At 46.4% G+C, this 13,093-nt stretch overlaps 1 protein-coding gene across 1 annotated transcript in view; it reads left to right on the top strand.

Annotated features, from left to right (window-relative positions):
- agbl5 (AGBL carboxypeptidase 5) overlaps positions 1-13,093 on the top strand; it is a 191,252-nt gene that overhangs the window by 31,763 nt on the left and 146,396 nt on the right. The window contains 1 exon segment of the mRNA XM_072498931.1: positions 8,714-8,880. Coding sequence (XP_072355032.1) covers positions 8,714-8,880 — 167 coding nt within the window.

Genomic DNA, 13,093 nt, shown 5'->3' with positions numbered 1-13,093 from the left:
GACAATGTCCCTGAACTCATTCCCCTGCAAGAAGCTGCCTCCATCTGCCCCCATACCGACCCCTCCCCCGCTGCCCATTTAATTAACCATACCGATGCTAGCTGCCCAGTAATAATTTAGTATATTTGGAAACGCCCTCTTGACCCGCGGGGTCTTCTCCACCGAACAAACAAACCCCAAAATCAACGCATTGACATTTTTAAAAAACATGACTTTGGAATGAAGATCGGGAGATTCTGAAATATGAACAAGAGCCTTGCCAGCACCGTCATCTTCACTGTCTGCACCCGTCCTGCCAACGACAATGGAAGCACATCACCCTCTTAAAATCCCCCTTCTTAAAATCCCCTTCCATCTGCTCCACCAACCGAGCCAAATTCAACTTGTGTAGCTGTGCCCAACCCCATGCCACCTGGATGCCCAAGTACCTGAAACCCATCCCCACCACTTGAACGGCAACACCCCCAACAATAGGGGCTGGTTTAGCTCACTGGGCTAAATCGCTGAGCAGACCAAGGCAGGCCAACAGCACGGTTCAATTCCCGTACCAGCCTCCCCGAACAGGCGCCGGAATGTGGCGACTAGGGGCTTTTCACAGTAACTTCATTTAAGCCTACTCGTGACAAGCGATTTTCATTTTCATTTCATTCATTTCCTCTCCTGCCCTCAATTGGGAACACCGCACTCTTTCCCATGTTCAGCTTGTATCTGGAAAACCGGCCCAAATCCCCATAATTCTGCCGATGCCGCTAGTGGGTCTGAAATATATAGCAGTAGGTCGTCCAAATAAAGCATACTCTGTGCCTCCCCCCCACAATCCCTTTCCAACTCCTCGATGTCCTAAGCGCCATTGCCAATGGCTCTATCGCCAAGGCAAACAGGCACCCCTGCCTTGTCCCACGATGCAACCCGAAACATCCTGAGCTCACCCAGTTCATCTGCACGCTTGCTACCAGCGCCTTATACAGCAACCGGACCCAATCCACAAACCCCTGCCTGAATCCAAATTGTCCCAGTACTTCCCACAGATATTCCCACTCTACCCAGTCAAAAGCCTTCTCTGCCGCAGCCGCCTCCACTGCCTGCCCCTTCGGGGCATCATAGTCACGTTACGTAACCTCATTACATTTGCCGACAACTGGCTGCCCTTCACAAACCCCGTCTGACCCTCACCTATCACCCCTGGGACAGTCCTCGATTCGCAAGGCCAACATTGTGAGGTGAGGTTATGCTTCATTTGTACAGGTCACTAGTGAGACCACATTTGGAGTTCTGTGCACAGTATTAGTCACCTTATTTAAGGAAAGATATAAAGGCATTGGAAGTTATTCGGAGAAGAGTGACCAGCCTAATACCGGCAGTGGGTGGGATTATTTTACGAGGAATGGTTAGACCAGCTAGGCTTTTATCTGCTGGGGTTTTGAAGAGTAAAAGATGACATGATTGAAACATTCAAGATCATAAGGGGTTTTGACAGGGTGGATGTGGAGGGGATGTTCCCTCTGGTGGGATAATCTAGAACTTGGGGGTCATAATTCCTTAACGTAGGTAATGAATGGCTGCCTTTACCAGTAGAATCCTTCAACTGACTCCTGACTGTATACATGTCTGGTGTAAGAATTCCATTAGGTCCCTCAACTATACTGAAGCGCTTCGCAGAGAAGATCTCCACCCCAGCAGAACTTGCCTCCGGGCAATCAGCGAGGCGGAGGCAACGACATCTCCTTCACTCCTGGCTGCAGTCCCAGCGGGTCCAACACCCCATAAACGGCCACCAAAGGACAAGGCTCCAGCTCAATATTCAAAATCGTCGACTTGATGTTGAAGAAGGAGACCCAAAAGCATACCAATTTGGAACAAGACCAGAACATGTGTGTGATTGTCCGGCCCCCAGAACACCGCTCACACCTGTCTTGTACCTCAGTAAAAAAAAAACTTATCCTGGTTTTGATCAGGTGCGCCCTGCTAATCATCTTAAACTGGATCACCTTAAACTAAGCTGCTTGCATGAAGACATGGCGTTCACCCTGTGAAGGTCCTCACTCCACACCTCATCATCTACTATAGGCCTCAGCTCCCTCTCCCACTTCGCCTTCTCTCCATCCGCCAAACCCGAGTCCTCAGACAAAATTCGCCCATAAATACCAGACATGCTCCCTTCTTCCAGCTCCGCCAGTGAAAGCATCCTTTCTAATAGAGATGCCCGCATTCCTCAAGAAATGTTGGGAAGGTCCCCACACAAAATTCCTTTTATCTGAATGAATTTGTTCCCCCCCCCCCCCCACCCCCCACCTAGCTCAAACTTTGCCGTCAATTCCTCCAATCTGGCAAACTATCCCTCAATAAATAAATCCTGAATCTCTCCAGCCCCTTCCCTTCCCACACCCTGAACATTGCATCCAATCTCAACGGTTCAATGATTGGCACAGATTGACACGGCTCCAAGTTTAAAATGCTGCCTGAATTGTCCCTGTATCCTCAAAGTAGCTATGACCACTCCGTTCAGGGAAAAACTGGCCAGAGAAAACTGAAGCAGGCCGTCATCAAAGCACCCATGTTGAATCCCTTGCACGCTTTCACCTGTATTGAAAATTAACCAAAGCTCCTCAGTAGCCCCATTATATCACTCATAATTAGGACTGGGTCCGTGACATAAAGCAACAGATTATCATCATATAGGGACACCCTGTACTCCACCCCTTCCTCCTTATACCCTTCCACTTACCTGAAGCCTTCAACACTGTCTAAGGGCTCAAAAGCTAATGCAAATAAGAGGGGAAACATCAGGTACCTCTGTCTGGTCCCCCCTTTTAAAATGAAAGAACCAGGAACACTAGCCAAGTGGGCCCCATATAACAACCGTGCTCATGAAATCAATTTTGGCCCAAGACCGAACCTCTCCAGGTCTTCGAACAGGTAATCCCACTCCATCCTGTTAAGTGCCACCTCTCCATCTAAAGGCACTATCACCTCGAGCTCGGGCTCCTCGGAAGGGGAGAGAGCCACATTCAATAGCCTCCGGATATTGGCTGACAATTACCGCCACTTAATAAAGCCTGTCTGATCCTCGAGTAGACAGGGCTCCAGACTTAGCGCCAATATCTTGGCATCCACATTTAGCAGCGAGATAGGCCGCTATGACCCACACTCGATGAGTCCTTATCCTTTTTCAACAGTAGTGAAATGGAGGCTTGCAAGAGTGTAGCAAGCCGGGATCTCCTGGTACAAGAGTTGTTGAACATGTCAACAACAATGGAACCAACTCCCCGGGAAATATGAATGGGGGGGTTCCGGATATGGCGGAGAGCAGGGATTTAGAGGATGGGGGATATGTTTATAGAAGGGAGCTTTCCGAGTATGAGGGCGCTGGAGGAGAAGTTTAGGTTGGCGAGGGGAAACAAATTCAGGTAGCTGCAGGTGCGGGACTTCCTACGTAAACGGGTGTCAACCTTCCCACTCATACCGCTAAGGGGGATTCAGGACAGGGTAGTTTCCAGAGGGTGGGTAGGAGAAGGGAGCGTCTTGGACATTTACAAGGAACTTAGGGGGTCAGAGGAGACGCAGACCGAGCAGCTGAAGCACAAGTGGGAGGAGAGCTAGAGGATGGTCTATGGGCGGACGCGTTGAGTAGAGTCAGCGCGTCTGCAACATGTGCCAGGCACAGCCTGATACAATTTAAGGTCGTTCACCGGGCTCACATGACAGTGGCCCGGATGAGCAGATTCTTTGGGGTGGAAGACAGGTGTGCAAAATGTGTGGGAGGACCAGTGAACCATGTCCATATGTTCTGGACATGTCCGAAGCTTAGGGGATTTTGGCAGGGGTTTGCAAATGTCATGTCCACGGGGTTGAAACAAGGGTGGCGCTGAGTCCAGAGGTGGCGATTTTGGGGTGTCGGAAGATCCGGCAATCCAGGAGGAGAAAGAGGCAGACGTTCTGGCCTTTGCTTCCCTGGTAGCCCGGAGACGAATACTATTAGCTTGGAGGGACTCGAAGCCCCCGAAGTCAGAGACCTGGCTATCGGACATGGCTAGCTTTCTCTGTTTGGAGAAAATCAAGTTCGCCTTGAGAGGGTCACTGTTAGGGTTCGCCCAGAAGTGGCAACCGTTCGTCGACTTCTTCGCGGAAAATTAATCGTCAGCAGAAGGGGGGGGGGGGGGGGCGGCTTTTGCACTATGTTTATAGTTTCATGTACATTGTTTATTGTGTTGTTATAATACCAAAAAAACCTCAATAAAATGTTTATTTTTAAAAAAACAATGGAACCAACTGATCTGCAAATGTGTTATACAATTCGACTGGAAATCCATCAGGTCCAGGCGCTTCACCCGTTTGCATCCGCCCAATACCAGTCAAAATTTCCTCAGGCCCTAATGGGTTTTGCAACGCTCCCGGTCACATCTCCTACTTCCGGAAACTCGAATCTGCCAAAAGAAAATTGACGTGTCCAGTCCCTCCCCACTTGCCGAGGGCTCTGATTTATAAAGATTCATCTAAAAAGCCTCAAATGCCACATTAGCTTTATCTGGGGCGGAAACCAAACTCCCACTCTAATCCCCAACCTGAATAATCTCCCGCGAGGCCGCCTGCCGCCTCAGCTGATGAGCTAACAGATGGCTGACCATCTCCTAATTATAAAAGATCCCCCTCGACTGTTGCAACTGCCTTGCCCATAGATCAAACTGTCAGCAGCTTTTTCCTGCTCGCCAGGAGCTCCAGGGTAGAGTCGCATGAGTACCTGCGGTCAACCTCCATGATCTCATTTACCAACCTCTGCTGTTCTGCCCTTTCCTCCATCTCCATATGCACTTTGTATAATATAAGCTCTCCTCTAATCACCGTCTTAAAGCCTCCCAAAGCGTGGAGGGTGAGACCAAATCATTCTTATTGAATTCAACATACTCACCAATGGCCTTTGAAATGCACCCGCAAAACCACACATCCGCCAATAGACCTACATCTAAACTCCACGGCATTCGCTGAACAGAGCCCCACTCCAGAACCAAATACGAGGGACATGATCCGAGATGACAATGACCGAGTATTCTGCCTTCCTCATCTAAGGAGATGCCACCTACCCACCAGAGAAAAGTCAATCCTCAAATATAGCTTATATACTGAGAATAAGAACGGGAATTCCTTATCTCCCGGGGGCATAAACCGCCACAGATCTGCCTACCCCACCTGTTCCATAAACACTAACAGCGTTTTCGCCACCCGCGAGGCACCAAAGATTTTTGCCTAGAAACATCCATCTTCAGATCTAGCACACAATTTGAACCCCCCACACCCCAAACATCAGTTGGTGTGTATCCAAATCCGGAATGCAAGCTACAACTTCTTAATAAATGCTGTATCATCTCCGTTCGAGGCACATACATTAACTAATGGCACCAACCTACCTGCCAAAGACCCTGTAACCATCGTGTATCTGTATGTGTCCACCACCACCTTGTTCGCTGAAAAATGAACCTGTTTATTGATTAAAATTGCCGCCTCCCCAAGCTCTACTGTTGAAACCCGAGTGAAAGATTTGGCTCACTGCAACCTAGTCTGATCCCTCACCCTCAGGTGAGTCTTCTGCAAAAATACCACAGCAGCTCTCCGATTCTTTAGGTGAGAGAAAACTCTCGAATTTTTTTACTGGGTCCCCCAGTCCCCTTGCATTCTAGGTGACCAACCAAATCTGCGATCTCCCACCCGCCATTCCCCCAACCAAATAAAAGCACAAGACTCATCAAACCAATAAAACTAGTTCTTCAAACCGCAGCATCCCTACCCACCTTGTTCCCGTTCGCTAGCAAAAACTTGATGCTAGCAAGATAGCCCCTCCCCAGGGCCGCAAAAAAAGAAAAAAGTGCCTCTACCCTTCCTGGTGACTGAAATATAACAAACATTCAGCACCCCTTCCAAAACATGTTCTCACTGGGAGCCATACATTTCCAAATATAAGAGAAATATTGCCTTAAACAATATCCCACCAAACTGTTATCCTCCCATCCCCTAATGTCCAGCGCGTACAAAGCAAACTCCATCCCTACCCAAAAAGCAACAAAATAACAGCAAATGCATACAAAATGTAGACTACAAAATGCCCCAGAGCCCCTTCGCATATCCAACCTTCACAAGGCCACACTGAGCACGTTCAACTCAACCCCAGTCTTCACACTCTTCTTCCAAATGCTTCTTCCTCCTCCGAAGTATCAAAGTAATGGCCCTTTGACCAGAAGGTGACACGCAGCCTCGCTGGGTATACCATTCTAAACCTCACTCCACTCTTCTATAAAGCTGCTTTGGGCCTATTAAAGTTCGCCCGCTTCTTTGCCAGCTCCGCACAGAGATCCTAACATGGCTTCCTTCCCATCTCTGGTCCCGATTCTCCTCGGCCCACGTCCGAACCCGCTCCTTCTCCTTGAGGCTGTGGAATCTGGCTATCACCGCTCATGCTGGTTCGTTCGCCTGAGGATCTTTAAAAAAAAAAATATATATATATTTTATTCCAAACACACTCCAACACAGTGCAAAAGTATGGTGAATACAACTTTTTCCCCCCATTACCTTTACCTCCCCCCCCCCCCCCCCCCCATACACACACACACACACGACAAACAGTTCCTCATATGTGGACAGATGCGGCTCCATCGCACATATAACCCCTCCTCTGAACCCTTGGGCAAAATTTATCTTCTCTAACCTGAGGAACTCATACAAATCCTCCAACTATGCCGCAACCCCCCCGCCGCTGCCAACTTGCGGTTCAACAGTATAAATCACCAAGCAATCAGGAGTGCTGGTCATAACATCGGCCCCCCTCCCCTCTTGTAGCCCTGGTGCCTCCGAAACCCTAAAAAAAGCACAACCGTAGGGTATGCCATGATCTTAACCCCCCACAATCCCTGACAAACTCTCAAAAAACATCTGTCCAGCTTTGTATACCCTCAAAACATATGGACATGATTTGCTGGCCCCTCCCATATCTCTCACACACAGCCACAATCCCCCAGCCTCCGAATGCAGCAACTTTTCGAGCAGCGTATATTCCGCAACAGAGGGAAAGAGGGCAGCTCCTTTCGCACAAAGGCCTGCGCCAATACCGAAACACGCTGCCCCTCGGCAACTTGAACCTCTCCTGCACTTCCTCCAATTCCGCAAAACTTATCCTATCCAAACCAGTCCCTCACCCTCACTATTCCTCCCTCTTGCCATCTCGCTCACCCCGCCCCTCCCCCCAGTACAAACCTGCGATTCCCACATAGTGGGGTAAATACCAACATATGCCCCAATTTAAGTTTCTCCCCAGGTTCGCACTCCGCCCCAGAGCATTCACCGGGAAAATCTCACTTTTCCCAACATTCAATTTGTACCTGAAAATGCCCCAAATTTCCTTAAGATACATAATTCTCCCCATACTGTCCAGCGGATTTGCCACATAAGTCAACGACACCCTATGCTCTGTACCCCCATCCCACACACGATCCCTTGCCACTCCCCCGGAGCATAATCGCTAAGGCCTCAATCGCCAACACAAACAATGTTGGTGACAATGGGCATCCCTGTCTTGTTCCCCTATGCAATCCAAAATACCCGGGTTTACCTAATTTGTTCTCACACTTGCCATAGGGGATGCATACAGTAGTCCTATCTACGCCACAAACTTCAGCCCAAATCTCTCTCTTCCCCCCCCCTCGGTGACTTGCACCTCCGGGGTCATGACCACATTCAATTGCCTCCGAATATTACTGAAAACTGTCGCCCCTTCACAAACCCTGTCGGAACCTCTGACACACCTCCGACACACACCCTTCCAGTTATCTCATCAACAACTTGGCCAACACTTTAACATCCATGTCCAACAACGGGATGGGCCTATAGGACCCGCACTCCAACGGATCCTTGTCCTTTTTCGGGATCAGTGAGAGAGCCACTTGTGCCAACGTAGCCAGCGGTGCCCCCTTCTCCACTGTCGCTTTAAACATACTCCGAAGATGAGGGGCCAACTCCACTGCAAACTACTTATAAAATTCCGCTGGAAAGCCATGTGACCTCAGCACCTTACCCAACTGCATTATTCCTATCCGCCTCCACAGTACCTTCCAACAACCTTGGCCTCTCTTCCCTCTCAACTCTGTCTCTGTGGGCCTTGTTAAAATAATTCCACTCCCATCCCCTGGCCACTGCCTTCAATGCTTCCCAGAACGTGGCCTTGGAGACCTTCCGATTTTGAATCAGATCTTGGTTCTTAATCACCAGTGCTACCTTACCACAGAGCTCCTTGTCTGCCAACAAAGCCGAATCTAGCCTCCACCCAGGTTTCTGTGCCCCCCCCCCCCCAACCTAAGGCTAAGTAGTGTGACGTGTGGTCTGCGATTCCTGCATATTCCGCTCCCATCATTCCCGTCAACACTGCCTTTCCCACCACAGAATGGTACAACACCTGATGGATGTGTGAGAAGGAGGAGTACTCTCTCTCCCCCGGGTGCCAAAACGTCCAGAGAGCGCCAGCATGGACTCGATGGGTCGAGTGGCACCCTTATGTGCTCTAATATGTGCCATTCTGAGTTTCTGTAAATTTTGTTCCGTCCTATCAACTTGTCCCCACTTAATGCGCCTAATGATTGCTTGAATCAGTGACTTGCTGCCTATAGGGTGCAAATATTAATTTCTATAAAATTCTTGCAGTTACATTTCTTTTTGCCATTTTCTTTCAATTTAGATGGTGGATAATCAATTTACTCTCTCCTTCATGCACCGTTTTCTTGAATATCGTGGAGCAACAACCTACTTTGCATTTTGCTTTCCATTCACGTACTCTGAATGCCAAGAGATATTGATGCGATTGGATGAAAAGTTTGAATATTGTAAACATCTGACTGTCAGGAGGTAGGGTGCAATCTCAAAACTTCAGTGCAGAACTTTGTGTAATTAGTTTTCCAAATGATTGCCATGCTTTTTGATTGCATATAGTTGCTTCTTGAGAAGCAACTTGTAAATTAGGTTTCTTATGCATTATTGATGTGTACTTTTATGAATGGAAATGGACTGCTCTTGTTCACGTTAGTGGACCTGCTCCCTATTAACTGATGTCCAGGAAAGTTATGTGAGAGTCATGTGTACATCTGGTAACTGGGAAAATGTTCACAAATACACATGAATGAGAAGTTAAACCTGATTGTATTTTTAAAAATAACTGCCAATAAGTTTCAAAGACAAACTGCGGCTTATTTATCTGTCCCTTCTGCCTAGTATTTGCCATTTTCTGGGTATTACCGAAAACGAAGTGTGGCAGAGACTCATTACAACAATTACATTGTGAGGCTATGCCTGATATTTGAAGAACTTAGAAGGAGGAACCAACAACTTGCCAATTATTTACTACATTGTTTTATTAACTTAAAAATAGTTTATTCAACCTTATAAGGAAGGAAGGTCAGAGGGCAAATATTCTCTTCCTGTTCTGGGTTTTGTTTCCTTATTATTGCCCCTCGTCTTAAATAAATAGAACCTCTGGAAAGAAAGATGGCACCGGAGCGAGGTGACTTCTTGCAAGCTGTGCCCAGCCATACCCTCTAATTCTATCTTTTCTCTTTACAACAATCTGAGGTCCTTATCTGCTTCAAGAAGACTACCATCATCCCTGTACCAAACAAAAGTCAAGCAGCATGCCTTAATGACTATCGTCCAGTGGCTCTGACATCCATCATCATGAAGTGCTTCGCAAGTTTAGTCATGGCACAAATCAACTCCAGCCTCCCAGATTGCCTTGATCCACTACAGTTCGTCTACCACTGCAACATTTCCATGGCCCTGCACTCTACCCTGGAACACCTGAATAACAAAGACACCCATGTCAGACTCCTATTTATCGACTACAGCTCAGCCTTCAACACCATCATTCCTACGAAACTCATCTCCAAACTCCCTGGCCTTGGCCTCGGCTCCTCCCTCTGTGACTGGATCCTGAACTTTCTAACCCACCGGCCACAATCAGTAAAGATAGGCAACAACACCTCCTCCACGATCATCCTCAACACCGGTGCCCCACAAGGCCGTGTCCTCAGCCCCCTACTATACTCCTTATACACCTATGACTGTGTGGCCAAATTCCCCTCCAACTCGATTTTCAAATTTGCTGATGACACCACCGTAGTGGGTCGGATTTCAAACAATGACGAGACAGAGTACAGGAATGAGAGAGAGAATCTGGTGAACTGGTGCGACGACAATAATCTCTCCCTCAATGTCAACAAAATGAAGGAGATTGTCATCGACTTCAGGAAGCATAGTGGAGTACATGCCCCTGTCTACATCAATGGGAACGAAGTAGAAAGGGTCGAAAGCTTCAAGTTTTTATGTGTGCAGATCACCAACAGCCTGTCCTGGTCTCCCAATGCCGACACTATAGTTAAGAAAGCCCACCAATGACTCTACTTTCTCAGAAGACTAAGGAAATTTGGCATGTCAGCTACGATCCTCACCAACTTCTACAGATGCACCATAGAAAGCATTTTTTCAGGTTGTATCACAGCTTGGTATGGAGCCTGCTCTTCCCAAGCCCACAGGAAACTACAAAAGGTCGTGAATGTAGCCCAGTCACGCAAACCAGCCTCCCGTCCATCACGCAAACCAGCCTCCCATCCATCGACTCTGTCTACAATTCCCACTGCCTCAGAAAGGCAGCTAGCATAATTAAGGACCCCATGCACCCCGGACATACTCTCTTCCACCTTCTTCCGTCAGGAAAAAGATACCAAAGTTTGAGGTCACGCACCAACCGACTCAAGAACAGCTTCTTCCCTCCTGCCATCAGACCTTTTTGAATGGACCTTCCTCGTATTAAGTTGATCTTTTCTCTACACCTTGCTATAATTGTAACATTATGTTCTGCAGTCTCTCCTTCCTTCCCTATGTACGGTATGCATTGTTTGTACAGCATGCAAGAAACAAAACTTTTCACTGTATACTAATACATGTGACAATAATAAATCAAATCAAACCTTACTCTTCAGTTTTAGCCCTGGCTCAGTGGCAGCACTGCTACCTCCTTGAGTCCGAAGGTTGATGACACATTCATGGGGGAAGAAAAGAGGTCATTGGATCAGAAATTTGTTTCTGTTTGCAGCAAGATTTAGCCCTCTTGTACTTGTATAATGAATCTATTTATCAAATTTTTTGCATGTAAAATCTCAATTCTAAAATGAAAAGAATATGATTGATGACAAATAGAACTTATGTTATTACATTGCCGCAATCATGGATTGTCAAGTCATTGCCATGTTACATGGCTGTATTTGTGATTATATTGTAGACCAATTGGTGTAATTAGTTGAGTGCTGGATGTGTGGAATCAATAAGCAATGGATGTTCCACATAAAATTTGGAAATTAGGGATTTGATAAAAGCATTTAACATTAAATAGGTGATCTAATGTTAGGAGCACATTGAATGTCAGTGCATCAGGGATTGGTGTCGGGGTTTCATGTATTTATTTATAAATTATCTGAATTCAGCAGCACATTTTGATACTGGTCACATTTAAAAGTAGTGGAGCACTCTAAATTGTTGAAGCTATCAAGGAATTGCAGAAGGCGCTGGAAGAAAAAGTGCAGTGGGCAGAATTAAGGCAAATGCAATTCAATATAGATAAGTGCAAGGTATTTCACATTGTTAAATAAAAATGTTGTAAATATTGATTGATGTTGAACTGTTATAGTGGCATCCCCGATTTCCCAGATTATCCATTTTGACAGTTTTCTAGTTGTTCCTCTAAAGAAATGGGTTATTTGGTCTTGTATTCAGACACTGCATCCTGGTGCACTTAAACATGATGTAAATACCATTCCAGTGTGTCGATTGTAATATTACTTGGCTATTCTAAACATTTGGGAAATTTCATCCAGCTTTTAGATATATGCCTGGAGTTCAAGTTTATTGACAAGGGTCTGTGTCTGCTGAGGACCTGAGTCTATTTGCAATGCTTCATATAACCTCATCAATGAAATGTGTTTCTATGGGGGCAGTTGACGCAGGAATTTCTGATTTGGTGCGGTTTTCTTATTGAGTTCTGGTGAAGAAGGAGCTTTAATAGTCTCGGCATTGCCCTAGTCATTCCCGAGTAGTGTTAGTCTGGAGATGCTTTTGTACTTGGGAACACTGCTGTAATTCATGGTTTCAGATTTGTCAACTTGGCAGGCCACCAATTTTCTTGCAGTGAGTGTTGTGGAGATCCCTGTCTGGTGTCTGATCTTTGGAAAATAATACTATGTTTCAGTGTGAGATTTGGGCATAGGTTAGTGCAGATAACCTTCCGGGCTTTACTTGGATCGACTGGTGCCGGGTTCTTTTTGTTTTATAAGAGGCAGCAATGCTGCTTAGGGTAGACGTTTGAACCCCTTGCTGTCCAGATGTAGGATGGAGGCAAAGGTCGCTGTATATAGTCTTGGTATGTTTCTTTCTCTGATCTTTCTCAATACTGTTTAAAACTCTCAACCATCCGGGCAGTGGGGTTCCTTGAGTTAGGTTTGCATTACGTTGATTTGAAAGATCAGCTCTGCTGAAGATTGCAGAAACTATTAATGAAATCAAAGGCAGTGAGCGCGCACTATTTATTATCCAACTCTGTAGCTTTAAGACGTTATGATTGATCCCAAATGAGCATTCTTTGCCAATTTAATGAGATCTCCGAAGGATTCAGTGGCTGGAGATTGTAGGTGAGTCCATGGGGAAGGTACAAGATGATTTTCATGTTGGAGTTAACTAGATTAGTTAAAGATAATCTTAGATAATGTTTCTCCAGCTTTCCCCTTCATCATACTAGTTTCTTGGAAGATTTTTGACCATTTGGCTACTTTCCTCAGTGCGATGGCTGACTTGCAAACCTAATGATGCTCATGAATATAGATTTTTTTTTAAAAAATATTTTTATTTCACAAATCCCCCCCCCGCCCCCCCAAGCAATCAATAGTAGCCAACCAACTCCCCAAAATGCAAAATTAACAAAAAACAACAATTGTAGAACCCATCTCCCCCAGAGCAAGTTTCACTTTTTATCCAGGGCCAAAAACTCCCAGCAGGTACCCCTGCCATGCAGGGTGGA

Source organism: Scyliorhinus torazame, chromosome 4 (assembly GCF_047496885.1).
Source record: "Scyliorhinus torazame isolate Kashiwa2021f chromosome 4, sScyTor2.1, whole genome shotgun sequence".
NCBI lineage: Eukaryota > Metazoa > Chordata > Chondrichthyes > Carcharhiniformes > Scyliorhinidae > Scyliorhinus > Scyliorhinus torazame.
This window is presented reverse-complemented; position numbering and strand designations above follow the sequence as displayed.